At 30.8% G+C, this 18,196-nt stretch overlaps 2 protein-coding genes across 3 annotated transcripts in view; one reads left to right on the forward strand and one right to left on the reverse strand.

The window, feature by feature from the left end:
* Positions 1–15,323, reverse strand: part of LOC100160786 (inhibitory POU protein) — a 47,028-nt gene extending 31,705 nt beyond the window's left edge. The window contains exon 1 of one of the 2 annotated variants that reach the window (XM_016805098.2): positions 14,526–15,323. In XM_016805098.2, coding sequence (XP_016660587.1) covers positions 14,526–14,675 — 150 coding nt within the window. In that variant the 5' untranslated portion in view covers positions 14,676–15,323. The remainder of the gene's footprint in view (positions 1–14,525) is intronic. The other variant, XM_001949968.5, reaches the window with a different exon arrangement.
* LOC100571712 lies at positions 9,471–12,984 on the forward strand. Its single transcript, XM_003245078.4, has 3 exons — positions 9,471–9,997; positions 11,081–11,260; positions 12,636–12,984. The coding sequence occupies exons 2-3, from the start codon at positions 11,151–11,153 to the stop codon at positions 12,895–12,897; spliced, it is 372 nt and encodes a 123-aa protein (XP_003245126.1). The 5' UTR covers positions 9,471–9,997; positions 11,081–11,150; the 3' UTR covers positions 12,898–12,984.
* Positions 15,324–18,196: the final 2,873 nt, after the last annotated feature.

Here is an 18,196-nt window from a genome sequence, read left to right on the forward strand (position 1 = left end):
TCCATTCTAGACTGCATCACTTAACGAACCTACAGAAGTGTAAAAATAGCAACGAAACAGCGGTACATCCTATAAATGCGTTTCCAAAACAATAAAACATCATGTGTGGTGTGTTGTGCGTATATGTAACAATATTAAATTCTAATTAAATCGTTGATGGTTTTTGTTGAACTACGGTATTCATTATATTATTTTATAACCGAGTAAAAGGTGGTAGAATTTTTTATTCGTCCCCGGGCCGTTAGCCCATAAAACGGTGTTTTCGGGGTTTATCACAACAGCTATTGCTGCTGCTGGAATACGGATTTGGTACGGTCAAATAATTGCGCATAATTGGACGCTATAATAGCATCGCTCTCACAGACGTTTGTTACTTAAATGGAGATTTATTCCGCGGACGGGTAGACGGTATATATATATAGCGGGTGGTTCGGGGGTATATATATATATATAATACGGCAAGGCTTTTGTAAGGGGAGACGGATGACGCGGATTCCATCGTAGCAGTATAGCCCGCAAAAGAGAAAGATACGACGGGGGCGATTAATAAATTATTTAAGCGCCACCGCCAACGACATCAATCACTCTTTAGCGGTGAAGCGAGGTAGAGCCGTGGTTGTGGGGAGAGGAAACACCGGCGGTAATTTGACGTTATTGGCCTTACCGGGTCCGTTTATTTCTTACGACTTTTTATTTATTATTCCGCGGCACTTTACAGTTTATATTATACTCTTGTCGCCTGTACACAAGATTATTATTTATATACATGCGCTGCAGATATGGCTCCTTTGCAGCCGCCGCGCCGTCGACAGATGACATACAGCGAGTGACGCGTGTCACGGTCCGGATTCATTTTTGTTGGAAAGTCTTGAGAGGAGAAAACAAAAATAAATAAAGCAATATTATACGGGTGTAAAATTTGATTAATTTTATAGCCGTGGAGATTGCGTAATGAAACCCCTACAGTAGCTGAGGGCGCACGTCAGAGACGTGGATTGGAATAAAACGAAAATTAATGCGTATGAATATTTTAGTAGGTAAAAATTTGATTTTCAGTTAAATATATATTTATATATAATAGTATATTCTACATGTTTGTAAAATGTACATCTATGTGTCTGTATATTAATCAAATATCAAAAACTTTTACTGTAAGTATCCATTTTCATTAATTTGCAACCATTAAGAAAATTATGAACAAAAATAAATCCCTATATTGACATATCCTCGAAAAAATATACCTATTCTTCTTAAGTCAGAGATTTTTTTTTCCTTCTTTGTAAAGGGGGATGTTATAAATCTATAAGCCACTATATAAAATGTTATTAAATAAACTAATAATATGATTACTGGGATTATAAATATTCAGGTGATCAAACGCAATGTCCAAGTCCAAGTAAAATTAGTAGTTACCCATAATATTATATAATATAGCCATATTATAGGTAGGTGTATATATATTATATACCAAAGATATTAAAAATCGGTACTTATACTGTCGAAAATCAATTTTGCCACGGTGTTGTTTGCTGCAGTAGGTATATTTTTATTATTTATAATATAAACACACCTATTATATAAATATATAATATATATTATATTATATGTTATTACCTATATATATCTACGTGAGGCGGTCACTTAGTACGATTGAGTTTCGCTTGCTGCAGCTGCAGTGATCCACGTGTCCTATTATGTGAGCGACTATATATTATCTAAATTTACATGTATCATATTATACCCTTTACCGATACTACCCCCATGTATCACCAATATATATAATAATATTATTATATTATAATATATAGACGCGATGCCTCTTATACTTATCTAATATATACTAATAGGGTGTATTATACAAGTATAATATATACGTATACTATATTATTATAATATTATATATAGGTATATGCGTGACGCGTGAGTATACTGCATAAATTGCAACAGCAACAGTGATAGGTATCTATTACCTATATCCATATATAGGACATATTCCTCTATATATATATATTTATTTATGTGCACGACGCATGTGTGTACCAGCTATATATACCTATATTACGCGTATATATAAATGTTATATAATAAATAGATGCTGCAGTATAATAATGTTACGGCCGTGAGATCGGACGGGCTCGCATAACAACACTGGCAGCTGATATAAAAAATACGTTTTACACGTCGGTTGAACTGTAAGAAAAAAAAATCGACGACCGCGGATAACCAACTATCTGCACGGAGCACTCGCCGGACCGTTGAAAATATTTTATATTGTATATAGGTATAGAGTCGTGATATATACGTGTACCTATATATTATAGTATATATTATATAAAGAGAAATATAATATAATATAGCACGCGTGGTTATCTCGGACCACCACCATGCATGCACATATATAATATATATATATGCACACACACACACACACACACCAGCTATTATATATACCTAGGTATATATACACATGTGCGAGGGGTATAGAATACAAGTTTATATATATAAGTACATAGCATATACCCACCACCGCGTGCGTTTATCTCGTTTAATAAATTGGAAACCCAACTCGGGGGCACACGTGCGGAATACCAAAAACCGTTTATATGTACACGGAGCCGCGGTGCGTTTCGTCCGCATAAATTCTGCATCGAAACGTCTATATATATATATATTATACCTCCCCCGAATACTATTGCTACCGCGGACGATACCGTGTTATACCGCCCAGGCACGCTTTTATTATATATACATATAAAACTGTACATATATATATATATATTATATTATACAGAGGTATAGATACTTGAGTGCGTACCAAATAATATGTACCTATATAATACCGCCGTCGTCGTCTTCGGACGTCGTCGCGGCGGCGTATATTAAAAGCGGCCGACCGATAGTGTGTTGCATTCCGGTCACGGAAACCAATTCGTGGCCGCGTTATATATGCGTAGGTATATTATATTACATTATAGTGGTTCTCGCGTACCTTCGGTCGGTCGGTCTAGCCGGCGGCTCGGGGTGGGCGTGAGGGGAGGGCGCGGGAAACGCCACCGGTAGACGCGCGGCGCGCCGCTACGCCGAAAACTGTATAATATTAATAATAATACGTATACGGCGGTGGCGGTTAGCCGGGCGAGTGGGGGTGGAGCGCCGATGGACCAATTGACGAGCGGCGCGCGTGGGACCGACTCTCCGTCATCGATCTCGGGCGCCATTTGCTGCCCGCCCGTCCGACTACCGTCCGTCGGGCCGCCGACGGCGATCAGCAGCGGAGACTCATCGCGCTGCCGAACACGGCGACGCGACGTTTTTATCGGGAAGCCGCAAATTGATCGTTGCGTACGCAACCGGCGGTTTAACGTAAGTGCCCCGTCGCACACGGTCTCGGCGTCCCGCGCTCACTGCAGAGTTCTACACAATCTATGGATATTAAATTATTATACCGCGGGTATACCTAATCCATTTAACGCCGTAAGACACTCATTATATTGTTTCAAAAATTATTTAATTTAAACGCGTTTTTGAAAATATTTTTATCACCTACATAATCTTCTAAATGGTTATAAAAAAAACTAGATACACTTTTCTAAAAAAAACTATTGCTTTTTTTACTATTTTTCATCGTTACCATTTTTTATTATTTTAAGTTTTTTAATGACAACATTAATTTTTAATTCCTTATTCAAAAGTTGGATATATTCTTATTGGAGTAGTGACGAGTAGAGTGAAGTGGTCAGGGATAGGAACCTCGCAAAATGTTGGTTCTGCACTATTCTGCAGGTCATCTAAACTATTAAAATACTAGGTACTTGTTAAAAAATTTTTTTTTATAGATTGAAATACTAATATTCTGCTTTGGAATATTAATTTAAGAATGCACCTACCTGTTGTCATTCTGCAAAAGAGTAAACTATGATGTTATTTTGTAACAGTTCAAAATTATTTAAAATAAACGTTTCTGAAATAATGAGTGTCTTACACTTAGGTACGTCATTTGGATTACTATTTACTCCGTAGGTGGACAGGTGGTAGGTATATATATATCATGTATCGATGTATATACCTATAGGTTATATATATTATTACCTATCTTCACGTCCCTCTGCAGCAGCACACCTCCATACAATACCTATATACATGCCAAACAATAGAGTGTACTTCACGTACCATATACGAGCTCCTATAATATACCTACACTCTACTACAGAGTCTATATGAACCTACGCGTCTTTCTGTGTGCCACATTAATTTAATTAATTGTATGAACATATATATATAGGTTAGGTAGGTATTTTATATTTTTGAAATTTTTATAGGTTTATATAATATTTTATACAACAATTACTCGTAAATGTATAAACATACACGAATAATGACTATAGTATATGTATACACGGATATTATAACATATATATAGGTAGATATACCTACGTCACTGCATCTGACATTCATATATACGTCCGTCAACGTATAAATATTACAGTTCATATATGATATATCACCTTCGCGCATGCATCGTTGTCTGTACAGTCACGTGTAGAATTTTATATATATATATAAATAACCTACTACGCATATTGTCCCTATATATTATATTATTATTGTATAGATACCATCATGCAGGTATACGTTCGTAATCATAAACTTAAAAGCTACGCTGATGACAACTCGTGCCCAAATTTGATACCTATATATGGCTATACCTATATACCCTGCAGCAGGGCTGGATTTCCCATGGCTGGTAAATATGCAGGGCCTTAATTATTATATCGGTGCGTTTATAATCTACATAGTAGACCTATACCTACTGCGGCAGTCGTTCATTTTTTGTGCACGAAAAAAGTCGATGTTCTCAAATGTATAAAACCACAACAATTGAACATATTATAAATCGTACATTATATACATTATAATTAAGAAACCTTTACAAATATAAATTTACATATAAACAAACTGTAAAAGTTAAATCTTTATTACTTCATATTTCTAAAATTATATAGGTACCGACTATACTTAGGTACCTACTTATAAAGTACATAATAAAATATTTTAAAAACTTATTTTATTCCGACCTTCTTTGCTATGAAATTGTAGTTAGATATATATGCGTATAAAACCAATTGATTTTTTCGTGAATAATTTCTCTAATTTTACATGTTATATTATAAATATGAATATGAATATGATAAAATAAAAATAAAAATATTACTTATTAGTTACACTGCACAGTAAAAAAAGTTTTTAATGTCACTGCATGTGAGATGCATAATATAGTCACCATTTAAAATAGGGTAAACTGATATACCGCGCACGTGACTATATATAACGAACTATATTATGTTTATCTGTATAATATATTAATATGCGTACCGACCTATAAATATTATATACCTATGGATACCTATATAATATGGGCTCAGTGCCATAACTATGTTTTGTGGAGCCCTGATGTGAAAAACGTTGTGGGGTACCTGTGGCCTGTACTCAAATATAATAAAAAAATAGGGGGTTAAGTGGGTGTCACTCTGCGATACAGTAGGTAAGTAGGTTACAAGTGAGTCACTGTAATGGATAGCGTGTTAAATTTGAATTCAATGATATAATATCATTATAAGAAAAACGATTCTGAGCGAAGACTGACCGTCAACCTATGATATTACTATGAATACTTGATGATATTATTGTGAATAAACTAATAAAACTATAATTTATTTACGTGGAACCTTGTTTTAAATTTTAAATCCTTAGCTATAAAAGTTGAACATTTCATACATTTTTAACTACAAAATAATTATTAAATTTTAAATTTGATAAATTTTTTCAAAAATCGAACTTTAAATGCTTATAAAAAAATATTGTGCTTATATATTTTTAATATTTTTCTACTGATATTGTAACGATATATTAGTAACCTTGTATTAAATTTTCACGCATTTTGGCCAACAAATACAATTTTATTGATATTTATGGAAAAAAAAATAAACAAATTTAAATTTGAGATTGTCCATAAACAGCTCAATACAACTCAAAATATTTTCAAAATGTTGTGGTGTATAAAAAATGAGAATATAAACATTCAGTGATATTTTTATGTATCTACATTTATTTGTTTATGAATTACAACAAAATAACAAAATCACTACATCAAAAATCGAGTGAATATCCAATCTTTTAAAAATATGAACTTCAAAGTTTAAAAGTCTTAAAAATTTAATTTGACTTTCTTGTAGACGTTTTGATAAAGGTAGACAAAGTTATGAGAAATCTTGTATTACATTTTCAAATCTTTTACTTAAAAAGATACATTTTTATGAATTTCTAACTCAAAATAATTTGCACATTTTCGTAAGTTTTACGTGTTTTGTCAAGATTTGAGCTTTAAATGCTTATAAAAAAAAATTGTGACTGGATTTTTAAAATTTTAAAATTTTTTTCTTATAATATATTATAGGAGCCTTGTATTAAATTTTCAAGCTTTTTTACCCTACAAATAAAATTATATTTAAAATAAATTGGAAACTGAAAATGTCAGTCAACAGTTCAAAATAAATCGAAATATTTTGAAAATTTTATCGTGTATATAAAATTCTAATCATTTTTTTTAGAGTTACACTAAAAACCAAAATTGATTTTGCCGAAAACTGATTTTGCGTAAAAATTCCTTAATTTTTGTTTAGTTTTTTCCTGTGCTTTTGAAAACAATTGAGAATTTTAAATTTTGATCTCCCTAACGCACCAACAAGATTGTATAGTTTCAATGAAACTTTGAGAAAGCAAAAATACACACCACAGCTTTATTAACTTAATTTATTTATTATATGAGTACCTATCACTTCCAGTTAATTATATATTTACAAGTCGTAAATCCGTAATAGTACCGGTGTGTACATAAGCATTCGGACTTTATAGGTAAATTATGCATGTAAATATAATATAGTGTCCTCAAACACCGCCGTGCAGTTTATTTATTACTCATTACCAATAACTTTATTTTTAACTCTGTCTTTTACAAATTATTTTACAACCGTTACCTATATAGGTATAGGTACCTATATATACTTGAACGGCCATATTAATTAATTTATATCTTCTTATAGAGATGGTCTGAAATTGTTATATCTGTTTAATATAAAAATATTAAAATTAAAACGTTATAATTTTAAGCTAAAACAATATTAAGGATTGCCCGTTGCTTAGGTATACACGTACCTATCCTTAATAGTTATATTTAACATTCATTTTAGCTTTGTTGAATGCATCTTAATGATATAATCTTGTATTTTATAATCATGAACTAATCATTTACCACCAATAATCATTAATGTACCATCATTCACCATGTAAATATACATACCATGTGCATTTTCGAGTAGTTATTAGGTAGGTTATAATACCTATCAATATTATTGGAACATCTCGAACGGTTTGATTTAATTGCGTTGTTAATTGCTTGGGTGTGAATAAAAACCACATGTATTCGATACGTTTAAGCGAAGCACCTACAATAAAATGTAATTGCACGGACGAGACACTATACTGATTACACTAGTCGATCGTAGTTGAAACTTAAATTGAGAGTCGATTTAATATAGGTACTTAGTATTACTTACTATAGAATATATGTAGATAAAAATAAATACATCTATATTTATAGTTTTAGTTTAAATTATACATGTACGACATATACCTATAGTATATGGGAATGTATATATTATGGAATTGCGTGCTTTTGCATTAAGTACCTACACATTACAAGAATTATTTGCATCATATATGTTGCAAGTGGGAACATAATATTCATTAACTATATTATGATGGAAATTTACCTATCTAAGAAAGTGATTTAATTACCACCTGTATATATAGGTACCTATACTTTAGGTGCAAGGTATACATACTATAAACTTAACTACCCTAATTATTTGTAAAATTTACAAAATACTATAATATACGGTTTAACACTTTAACGGATTGCTGTTCACAAAATATATTAGTATTTATAAACAGACCAAAACAATTTGATGTTCCTCTACCTCTACGTCACTGTTATATACACACTGTATAAAATTCCACTAAATTAAAGTTGATTTAGTATAATGTATAGGACATGGATATACATGTATATATAGGCTAGGTATATTTAGATGGTAATATTGCATGGGCCATACGCCTATATATGGGAACTGTTAAATTATATATGGGTAACCATAATATATTATATTACCTGTGTATACTATAAGCAGTTTTATAAATATGAATTCATATATAGACCAGCGTTTCCCAAACCATCAAAAAGATCAACATCCTCGTGCTTATTTCAGTATTTTTGTATTTTTTCATAATTTCTTTTAATTATTTATTATGTATTTATTATCAAGTATTGTATTTTATAAAATAAAATTAATTCAATGATAAAATTAATAACAATAAAAATATTATTTAATTATGGCATAGGTACTTGATTTTTTTTTTAGCAGAGGGTTGCGTACCCAATAAAGATTAAATTTATGGGCCACCATTGCAAAAAGTTTGGGAAACACTGATATAGACAACACCTGCAATAATGTAAATACTAAATCGATATCAATATTTTTTTTATATAGACAACGCATACCAATGGGCAATAACTAGCCAGATGATGATAGGTTGATGCAGTATAGGTACATATAGTATTATAATTTACTATTTAAATGCTTTAGCTAGTAATAGAAGATGTATAGATATATAAAAATATACATGGTAAGACATGTAAGTACAGTTTATTAATAGTTTTACTACGTTTTCTTGTACAATACCTACCTATAATATATGGAAACTTTTTTTAATGATTGAATTAATATTTTATAGCTGAAGGTCCAAATTTCTTTAAGTAATGACAATTAACTATATATATATATACATACATACAATATATAGTATGTATCTATAAGTAAGTACTTAAATAATTTTATATGCGATTGCTAATTAATCTATAGCTTATTTATCACACACTTAATTCTTAAATGTGACTTCAACTTTAGCATAGTACCTATACTACCTATATACATATATAGATAGGTAATCGTAAATAATCTATAATCTGAATATTGAAACGTTAAGTTCAGATAAGCTGAAAATCTTGATTTTTCTCAGGTATGTATATGTTTAAAAGTAACCATAATTATATTTTATGTCGATTAAAGCGAGGTAACAACAATAATTTGGTTAAAAATATTCAAATATTTTTTTTTACTATAGTTTGTTAGTCAATAAAAATAATATTTTGGAAATAAGCTTAGATTTTTGTACAACTTTTTATCGGTATCATGTTAAATATATTAGTAGGTACCTATATAGTATATTATAATATCATATTAAGTTAAAAAAAAATTATTAAATATTTTTGAATTTTTGAATTATAATATGTACAATATGAATATACTTAGGTAAATATACATATTTGATATTACCTATAACGGCTATAACGAATGGAAAACTTTACGTCCCCTCGAACATTATAATAATATAGATATAGCGAAGAACATATGTAACATGGTAGGTATATTGTTGATGTATGTGTTGGTTTGTACAAGTAGGGTCGAAATCGATAAACGAATATACGAACGAAAGTTCACAAATAAATACAAACTTTTCGTGTATACATTTTATACTCTCCAATATCGTGTCGAACCGAAACACTCGTTTAACTTATCTTCACTCTCATAAAAGTCGTATAACATTTGGTATTATTTCTGTTAAACCTATTTATGATTTTGAAAATGTCTTATATTTTCTGGTTTGATTTTATTAAAAGCAATAACCATGGGAATCATTTAATACACTATATAATATATAATACGTATAGCATCGTAAACATTCGACATTCAGTGATACATTTTATGCGAATCTTATTGATAATAGTATACAAATATTTTAAACGCTCCGGCTAGACTATTTGAGAACAACAATAAACATTGTTTTTTATTATGGCTGGAAATGATTCTACGACCTGCAAGTAAGTACAACTATGCAATAAATCATCATAATATAATAATAGTATTAAACGATGGGGAGGGGGGGAAAATGGGTAATACTATAGATTCTTAAAAAATATATTAGGATTACAGAATTTTACTACAACTTTGTTAATCATATTATTTTTCATAACCTGGCGTTTTCTTAACAAATTTGAGATTTTTTTTTTTAAATTAACATAAATTCCTATATCAATATTTATAATTTATCACTAAAGTATTATTTAAATATTTAAATTAAATTAATAGAACAGTGTATATTAAAAAAAATAATAAATTATTGTTATTATTATTGAATTGCCAATAATAGGTACTGCAAAAAAATTCTATAGGTTTGTTAAAATTTATTTTATATTTACGGCTAGGGGCCAGAGTGGCGCAGTGGTCACACAGTTGACTACGACTCACACAGTCATCGGTTCGATTCATAGCAAAGTTCAAAAAATGTGTGTGATTCTACGCAGTCACCATTTTCCCGTGCTGTCGTCCGATTGCGTCATCCGGTTTCCAACTAGGTCCCACTCCACTGGGAGTGAAGACCGCACATGTCTCCTCTTGGAGAAGGGGGGTAGTATCATGCATATAGTGATATATACATAGATAAATAGACCACATGATCTCCCTACTACCCACTTGTGATAAGCATTGTCAAAGACCTTGAGGTCGTTTCAATGAACAAATATAGAAAAAATAAAAATAAAAATATTTACGGCTTTATACTTTTGAGAATTTACATACTATATTCTACATTTGATGAAACATTACCTAATAATAATAAACGTTTTCTACTTTGAAATATCCCTATAATGGGACTTATTTATTTATAAGTATTAAAGTATATTGTATATACCTACCACAAATTAACCAATATTTAATTTTGTCCCCAAGTCTAAAATACCACTGCTATCTCAATTATTATGTTACAATTATTTTGAAATGTATATATTTTAACTATATATCTTATGGGGGCTCGATCACTGGACAGCTTCCCTCCTCATACTAAATTATCTTGTAAATATTTTCCGTAATTATCCTATTTGCTTATTGTACATATTATGTTACAGATTGTAAATTTTCTATTTTAAATAAAAAAAAAAGTCTAAAATACAAATATCCTGCAACCCAATTAGTAGAATGACTGAAGAAGTTATAAATTATTTTGAAAAAACTGGCGTTATTGCTAAAGTAACTGATGTTTTAAAGCTATTGTACGAAATGGATGAAAAACCGGTTGATCCTTTCGAGTATTTATAACAAATTTTAAATATATTAAATTACATATTATATTTATGTAGCTTTCGTTTATAATAATACCAAAGTTATGTTGTTTTATGTTATTTTATATATAATATAGTACCTATAGGTACGATATTATTGATAATACATTATAAAAATATAAGTATAATAGGTATCTATGTATTTAATTAGTACGTATTTACTATTTAGTATGTACTGATTAGTACCCATGTATTTAGACTATAGCTTATAGTTTCTCAATTATGTTATATAACTTACATTAATTACTGTTCAAATTAATTTGTAAGGGTTAAAAACTGAAAGTATATAATATTATCTGGCTGTGCTTTAAATTAACTAAATTTAAATATTTTTAATAATTATAATTAATTTTTATTCTACAATGGTTTGAACTTCAAATAATGAAAACTGATCATCGGAAATTATTTAATACTTATTAGTACATACCTTTTAAATTATGTAAGCTATGGTAGATTAAATCGTAAAGCCTGCCATAACCTGGCCGTTTAAACAATGAGGAAAGTAAAGCTTATAAAATATTTTACATATAGGTGTGTTGGTATTTTTAATTAATATTTGAATTATTTAAATAATATTTATAAAAACAATATACATTGGTACTATACAATTTTTATATTTTACTCATTAAATATTTTACTATTATAATATAATAACATATTATAATTTCTAACTTCTGTTTTAAAAAATTGTATAGGATTGTATGACTTATGATTGTAACATAGGGAATTATTCAATTATATTATATAGTTTTAGGCAATATGATAAGATTTTTCAGGTTTTCAAATTTTCTAGTTTTAAAATTATCGAGATGTTCAAGCAGTAGGTACCTACTTTTAAAAACTGAACTTAAATGAAGTATTTGTTTTAAATTGTTCAGTTGAGATCGTAAAAAAAACAATTAAACATAGAATATTAATGATTTTCGAATAAATCATGGTACATTAAAGTCTCAGTTTTCATTGTAGGTAATACTTATTAATAATAATAATAATACACCACTAAACTTTAGTATACGGTATGTTAAAAGCAAAAGTACTCCTCGCTGTAGCTAATCTTTGTGATTGTGTATTTCAGTATAGCGATTGGCGTAATCTGTAGCTAGGTATATACGTAAAAATATGTAATACGTACTTTAGCTTTTTAATTCATATATTTATTTTTACACGCACAAAAACGTAATTTACCATAATATATTATAATGTTCTTAATTTTTAGTGTACCTACCTAGCTACGGTAAAATATTATCCTTTTATCATCTCCAGTTAAGAATAATAATTTATATATCTATTTAAAAAGTAGTATATAAATACATTACACATATTATACACTTTTTTTTAATAGATTTATTCGTACGAATATGACCGAAATTATTCCAGAAAAGGTAGAGTTAACAAAGTTAGAAGAAGAGTATAATACCGTAATACAAGAGATTGCCATACTACAACAAGATATAATAAATATGACAAACAGACTAAAGGAATTAGAAACAAATGAAAGTGATTATAATATCGTAGAAATGAATTCCAAAGAAAATACTATTCTTGGTTTAAGCAATAATGATATGAAAATGCATGGAAATGCTGAAAAAGATAATGAAAAATAGACTTAATTTTTATTATTTTTTTTTATCTTTTATGATTGCCTAATGTTTTTAAATAACGATTCGATAAAATATACAATTAAAAAAATATTTAAAAGATTTTAGTAGAATATATCTTTGGCTTTCAACTTCGACATAACTATACGTTATAAAAATGATATTATTTACTTTGGTTATACTGAGTGTTCATTTTTTCTATTTTACCTATACACGGCATTATACGTGTAAAAAACTCGTTAATGCATAAAAAAATATTAATTATTATTAAATATTATAAAATAAACAACAATCTAAAGTTATAACTATTAACCCATGGTTAAATTTAGTTTTCTAGGTGAAAAATGTAATTTATTTCCTTGGAGTGAAAACCTATTAATAAATCTAAAATTTAATTTATTCCTATTAATTATGAGTTATATAGTCTTTATGGCAGAAGAAATAAATCTATGAATAGTGTACACAAATTAATTGAAACATATTTAAACATTTTAAACCTTTTCATACCTTTGAAATTTAAAATTATTCAACAAGTATATCATTCTAGTTAATATTTTATTCAATAAATTAAATAGTATATGCACCTATAGGTAATAACTCGTTACTTTGTAATGTTCACTTAAAGAAATTGAGTTTATAAAAAATATAACTATAGCAGGTACTAATATTGGTTTCATATAATCATAAGTTTTAATTTTTGAGGCAGAAAAAATTATCCATATACCTAGATATATAGGTAAAGATCATTTGGGAAATTATCACTTAGTAGAAAATCAATTATAAATCGTATTTTAGAAATGTTATTTCCTTAAGTTCTTATTGTGGGTTAAAAATTCCAATTGGAAAAAGTATAATATATAGTATACAGTCTGTAAAGACATTTTTTCATAAATTATTAGCTATTTTCGTAAACAAAACCTTTTTTTAATGAATATAATAATTTATTATTATATAAAAGTTGATAACACCGATGTGAATGAGTCTGTTTAAGTAAATTTATATATAGGGCCTATATATACCGATATATTTTATAAAAATATAATTCCTAACATTATCTATTATATATCTATTATAATTATACCTAATTCATCACAATTTCAAATAGATAATTCTAATTTTCAATAAACTATAATGTAAGTACAGTCATTGAAATTTCTCAATATAATTATAATTTTTGTTTATTATTAATAACTCAACATGGATTTAAGTTTTGAATTATTAAAATATTTCATAGATATGGTTTGATGTACTACGTTCTACGTATTATATTTCATTCTTTGAGAAAATATAATAATGTCTGTACAGTCTAATGTCTATGGCATGACAGTTATAAGTAGATACCTACATATTATGCAGATTAGAAGCCTTCAAGGTATTACTAAATTATATGTCTGTATAAATTTACAATAATATAATATGTATTAATATGATATATCAGTATATCACATATTATATTATGTGTGTTTCTCGCGCATCTGCAGTTTTAATCTGTATCTACATAATGTATTATAATATAGGTACAATACCTATGTGAATTGACAAAGAATCTGGGTACCTTCTATTAAACACGGAAGTGCAAAAATAATTCGTGATATTAATAATAATTAAAAAATCAAAATATGATTTCGACTTACCGACGGGTTGGCCATACATCTGCGCATCGGGTCCGCAGAATTTCGGTACGTCGGCGAATACCGGCCAGGAAAACATGGTCCGGTGGCTGTGATGGGCAACGGCGGTTTGCCGGCCATCATTTTTTCCGATCCATACATCATGGTCATCATACCATTTGCGGCAATGCAGTCGCACGCGACGACGCGTTATTCCAATATTAGACGGTTATAGGTCGGCGGAAAGGCGCTAAACCAGACGATAACCTGTATAATTATGACGTATAGACACAGGTCGCTTCTGGGACAATAACAAGTGCGATTTCTTATCGTCGTTTTTATAAACAGTCTTCTTTTTTTATCGAAATGTGTCGTGACTGTTGTAGGTAGGTATACACTTATAATATTATATGTTATCCGTAACCCATTATCGTACACTTCTGGATAAGCGGTAATATCTTAATGACGATGTATTAAAAAAATTATTGACGGAGATTATATAAGTACCTATTATCACGGGAATATATTACAATATAGGTAGGTCGTCGTTTGAGCGCACCGACCACGTGACGCGCGAGCAGTGGCGAAAGATCGACGCTCCGCGTGTGCAATACGTTCGCGTGTAGGCGTGTGTGTGTGTGTGTGTGTGTGTGTGTGTGTGTGTGTGTGTGTGAGTGTGCGTGCGAGTTCGCGTGTAAACCCAATAACCGACCGGTGTATCGCTCGTATCGCCCGACGGTCTGCGCGTCCGGCGGCACTGTGTGTGTGCGTCGTCCGCGGCCGCGGCGGCGGAGTCCGTGGTCGTCGGAGTCGGTGTCGCCGTCGGCGGCCGTCGTCGCGCCGTGGGTTGGATCGTCGCGTCGCTGGGCGGGCGCGCGTGCGCCGCTGCGTTTCGGCGGTGACGCCATGGCTCCGCGCGCTCGCCTGGCCCCCCGACCATGCAGAGCGCACGCGTCGACCCGCCACACTAGACGCCGCCGCCGCCGCCGCCGCCTCGCCGACAGCCGGGGTCAAAACGTAAATATGATTTCGGCGTGCCCGCGCATAATGCACACTGATGGGTGTTTTAAACTTAACTACCCCACCACCCCCTTTCCGCAAACACCGATCATCCCTTCCCGCGGTACTCCGACGACCGTCGTTTCGCATTCCCTCGCCATCCCGCCACCAACGCCACCACCACCACCACCACCAGAACCAAACGTCGACGACTACAATATACACGTAGCAGCGTTCGTCCCTTAACTGCGCGGTGATATTCTTCTCCGCCCCCCTACCACCCGCCAACCATTGACGATGGTTATATACATCGGGGGTGCGCGTGCGCGAGCGTTCTAATTAACTGCGCGTGATGGGTATTATATAGGTGGGTAGGTACCGAACTTTTACCGAGAAATTATAATAAAAGTACCTAGGTACATATTATACTCTATTCCGTTGGCGTGCAATATAGGTACCTACGTATATACAAAATGCGTATAATAATAGGTAGGCAGGTATAGCTGGTATACTCGTTGGCATATACAAAGCCTGCCATCACAGCCCGCAGTTCGGTACACGCGCGCATGCGCCGACATATTTTGCTTTAATGATAATTTATCGGTTATGTTTGCGACAGAGAGTGAGAAAGATTGAGAGAGCTCTACCACCGCCACCACCCGGCTATTACAAAAATATTATTACCTACGCGGCATCATCATATAATAATGATAATAATAACATAAGCCCTTCTGCAACAGACGGAGGAGATAACGCACGCGTGACGAGACCGCGGTGTATAATGAGAGTATATTATTATAAATTATAATCTTTATGACCTCGTCGAAACATAAGACTATATTAAGACTAATCATCATCGTCAAGCAGTTTTACTAGAACGATATACTGTGCAGATCACTCTAGGTGCTTACATTTTTTTTCAAGAAAAAAAGCAATAACAGGTACCAGGTATGGGCATAATATTATAAAGGTATAATTTTGAAGAAAAAAATTAAAATTTATTTTAGGTATTAACATAATACCTAATAATATTCGTGAGGTTATTCCATTTTATTTTCTGTGGTGAAAATTAAGAATTGAAAAGTGAAAACAAACCCCTTATAGGTATAGGTTACCTATTGATCTTGGAGTCCGGATTCGTACAGACATGAGCACTGAGCAGTCAATATATTATATATGTATCTCTTCGTGAAGAGATGTTTCATGCAACGAGTGTGACACAACGCTTCAATAGTTCAATACCCGATTAGAAAACACCATCTTACAAAACGGACGTCACCTTCTACTTTCAACTTTCTAGGCGCCATTTTCACTAATTAAAATAAATGACATAACTTCACGAACACGTTAAAAAAGGAAATTTTTTTCAATGTTACCTACTTTCATAGTTTTATACTACTTTCTTCAAAATGTAAATACAAATACACCTATAAATTATAATCTATACAACGATGAACGAAGTCACCCAAATGTATACCTATAAATAATTCCAGAACATTATTGAAGCTAAACAATATTCTAGGTACCTAATTATAATTTCATGAATAATAAGTTAGGTAACACGGACACTTCATCAAAACCTCAAATAATGTATAAATCTACCAATAGCCTCACATAAACTAAACCACTAGGTTCACGCGTTTAAAAATAATTACGAAAAATATGTTCTAAAAGTTATATTATGTCATTATGCTTTAAATAGACAACGTTTTAAATCAATACGACAATTAATTATTGTTGATGCATTGAACAAATTGTATGTATCAAAATATTTTGTCTTGTTTTTTGCCAGTACAATATTGTTCTCTAATATTGTTAGTATAATAATACATCCTACGGGCTACGACATTAACGATTTCGAACATATAAGAATACATATGTTCGAAATCGTTAATGTAAAAAATAAAAAAATAAATAATAAAATAAAAAAAATCCGTGGCAACAAATTGATATGTAAATAATAAATAATAGGCAGTAAATAAAAAATAATGGAAGTGGATCTGCTGCAAACCTACCTCGTCATTAAATAGATATCGACTGTAATGGATAAATTAAATTTGAATTCACTGTGTCAACTATGACGGAATATGGATCGTTAAATTTAAATTCGATGATAATAACCATTCCATACGAAAAGCGATTCTGAGCGGATGCAGCGCGTGTCAGCCTCCATATCTATTTCTAAGAATATTTTATAATTTATTTCTATTACTATAAGTAAAAGGTAGCTAGGTTAAACTAATTTTTGCCAAAAACATCATATAGTGTATATGATAATATAACAGTTATAAATTATTACAATATTACAAGATATATTTTTGTTATTTACTATTATAATATTATATGATACCAAATATCATAAAACGGTGTGAACATGTTAATAGTATATATAAGTAACTTAAATTATAGGTATAATAAAGTCTAAATATTTTTAAAATCTTAATTTTGTATTTTTTTTTTGTATTTGAGATTTTTAGATTGTTTTAAAAACCACTTACGATTTCGAGGAACTTATCGTATGTTTGAGTCTACAACAGTTTCACAATTTCCACGAATTTTGCCAAATAAAATTATTTTGTTAAATAAATATTTAAACTCTTACTTCAAAGTTCAAATACTTAAAAAAAAATTGTGATTACCTTTTGTATTTCAGGTATTTTTAGTTGCTGTAGGAAACAATACTTACGAGGAACTTT

Source organism: Acyrthosiphon pisum, chromosome A2, assembly GCF_005508785.2.
Source record: "Acyrthosiphon pisum isolate AL4f chromosome A2, pea_aphid_22Mar2018_4r6ur, whole genome shotgun sequence".
Lineage (NCBI taxonomy): Eukaryota > Metazoa > Arthropoda > Insecta > Hemiptera > Aphididae > Acyrthosiphon > Acyrthosiphon pisum.

Coding starts and splice junctions, on each gene's coding strand:
- LOC100571712 (XM_003245078.4), top strand. CDS start 11,151: ATGACTGAAGAAGTTATAAATTATTTTGAAAAAACTGGCGTTATTGCT. Junction 11,261..12,635: donor AAACCGGTTGATCCTTTCGA/GTATTTATAACA, acceptor TTTTTTTAATAG/ATTTATTCGTACGAATATGA.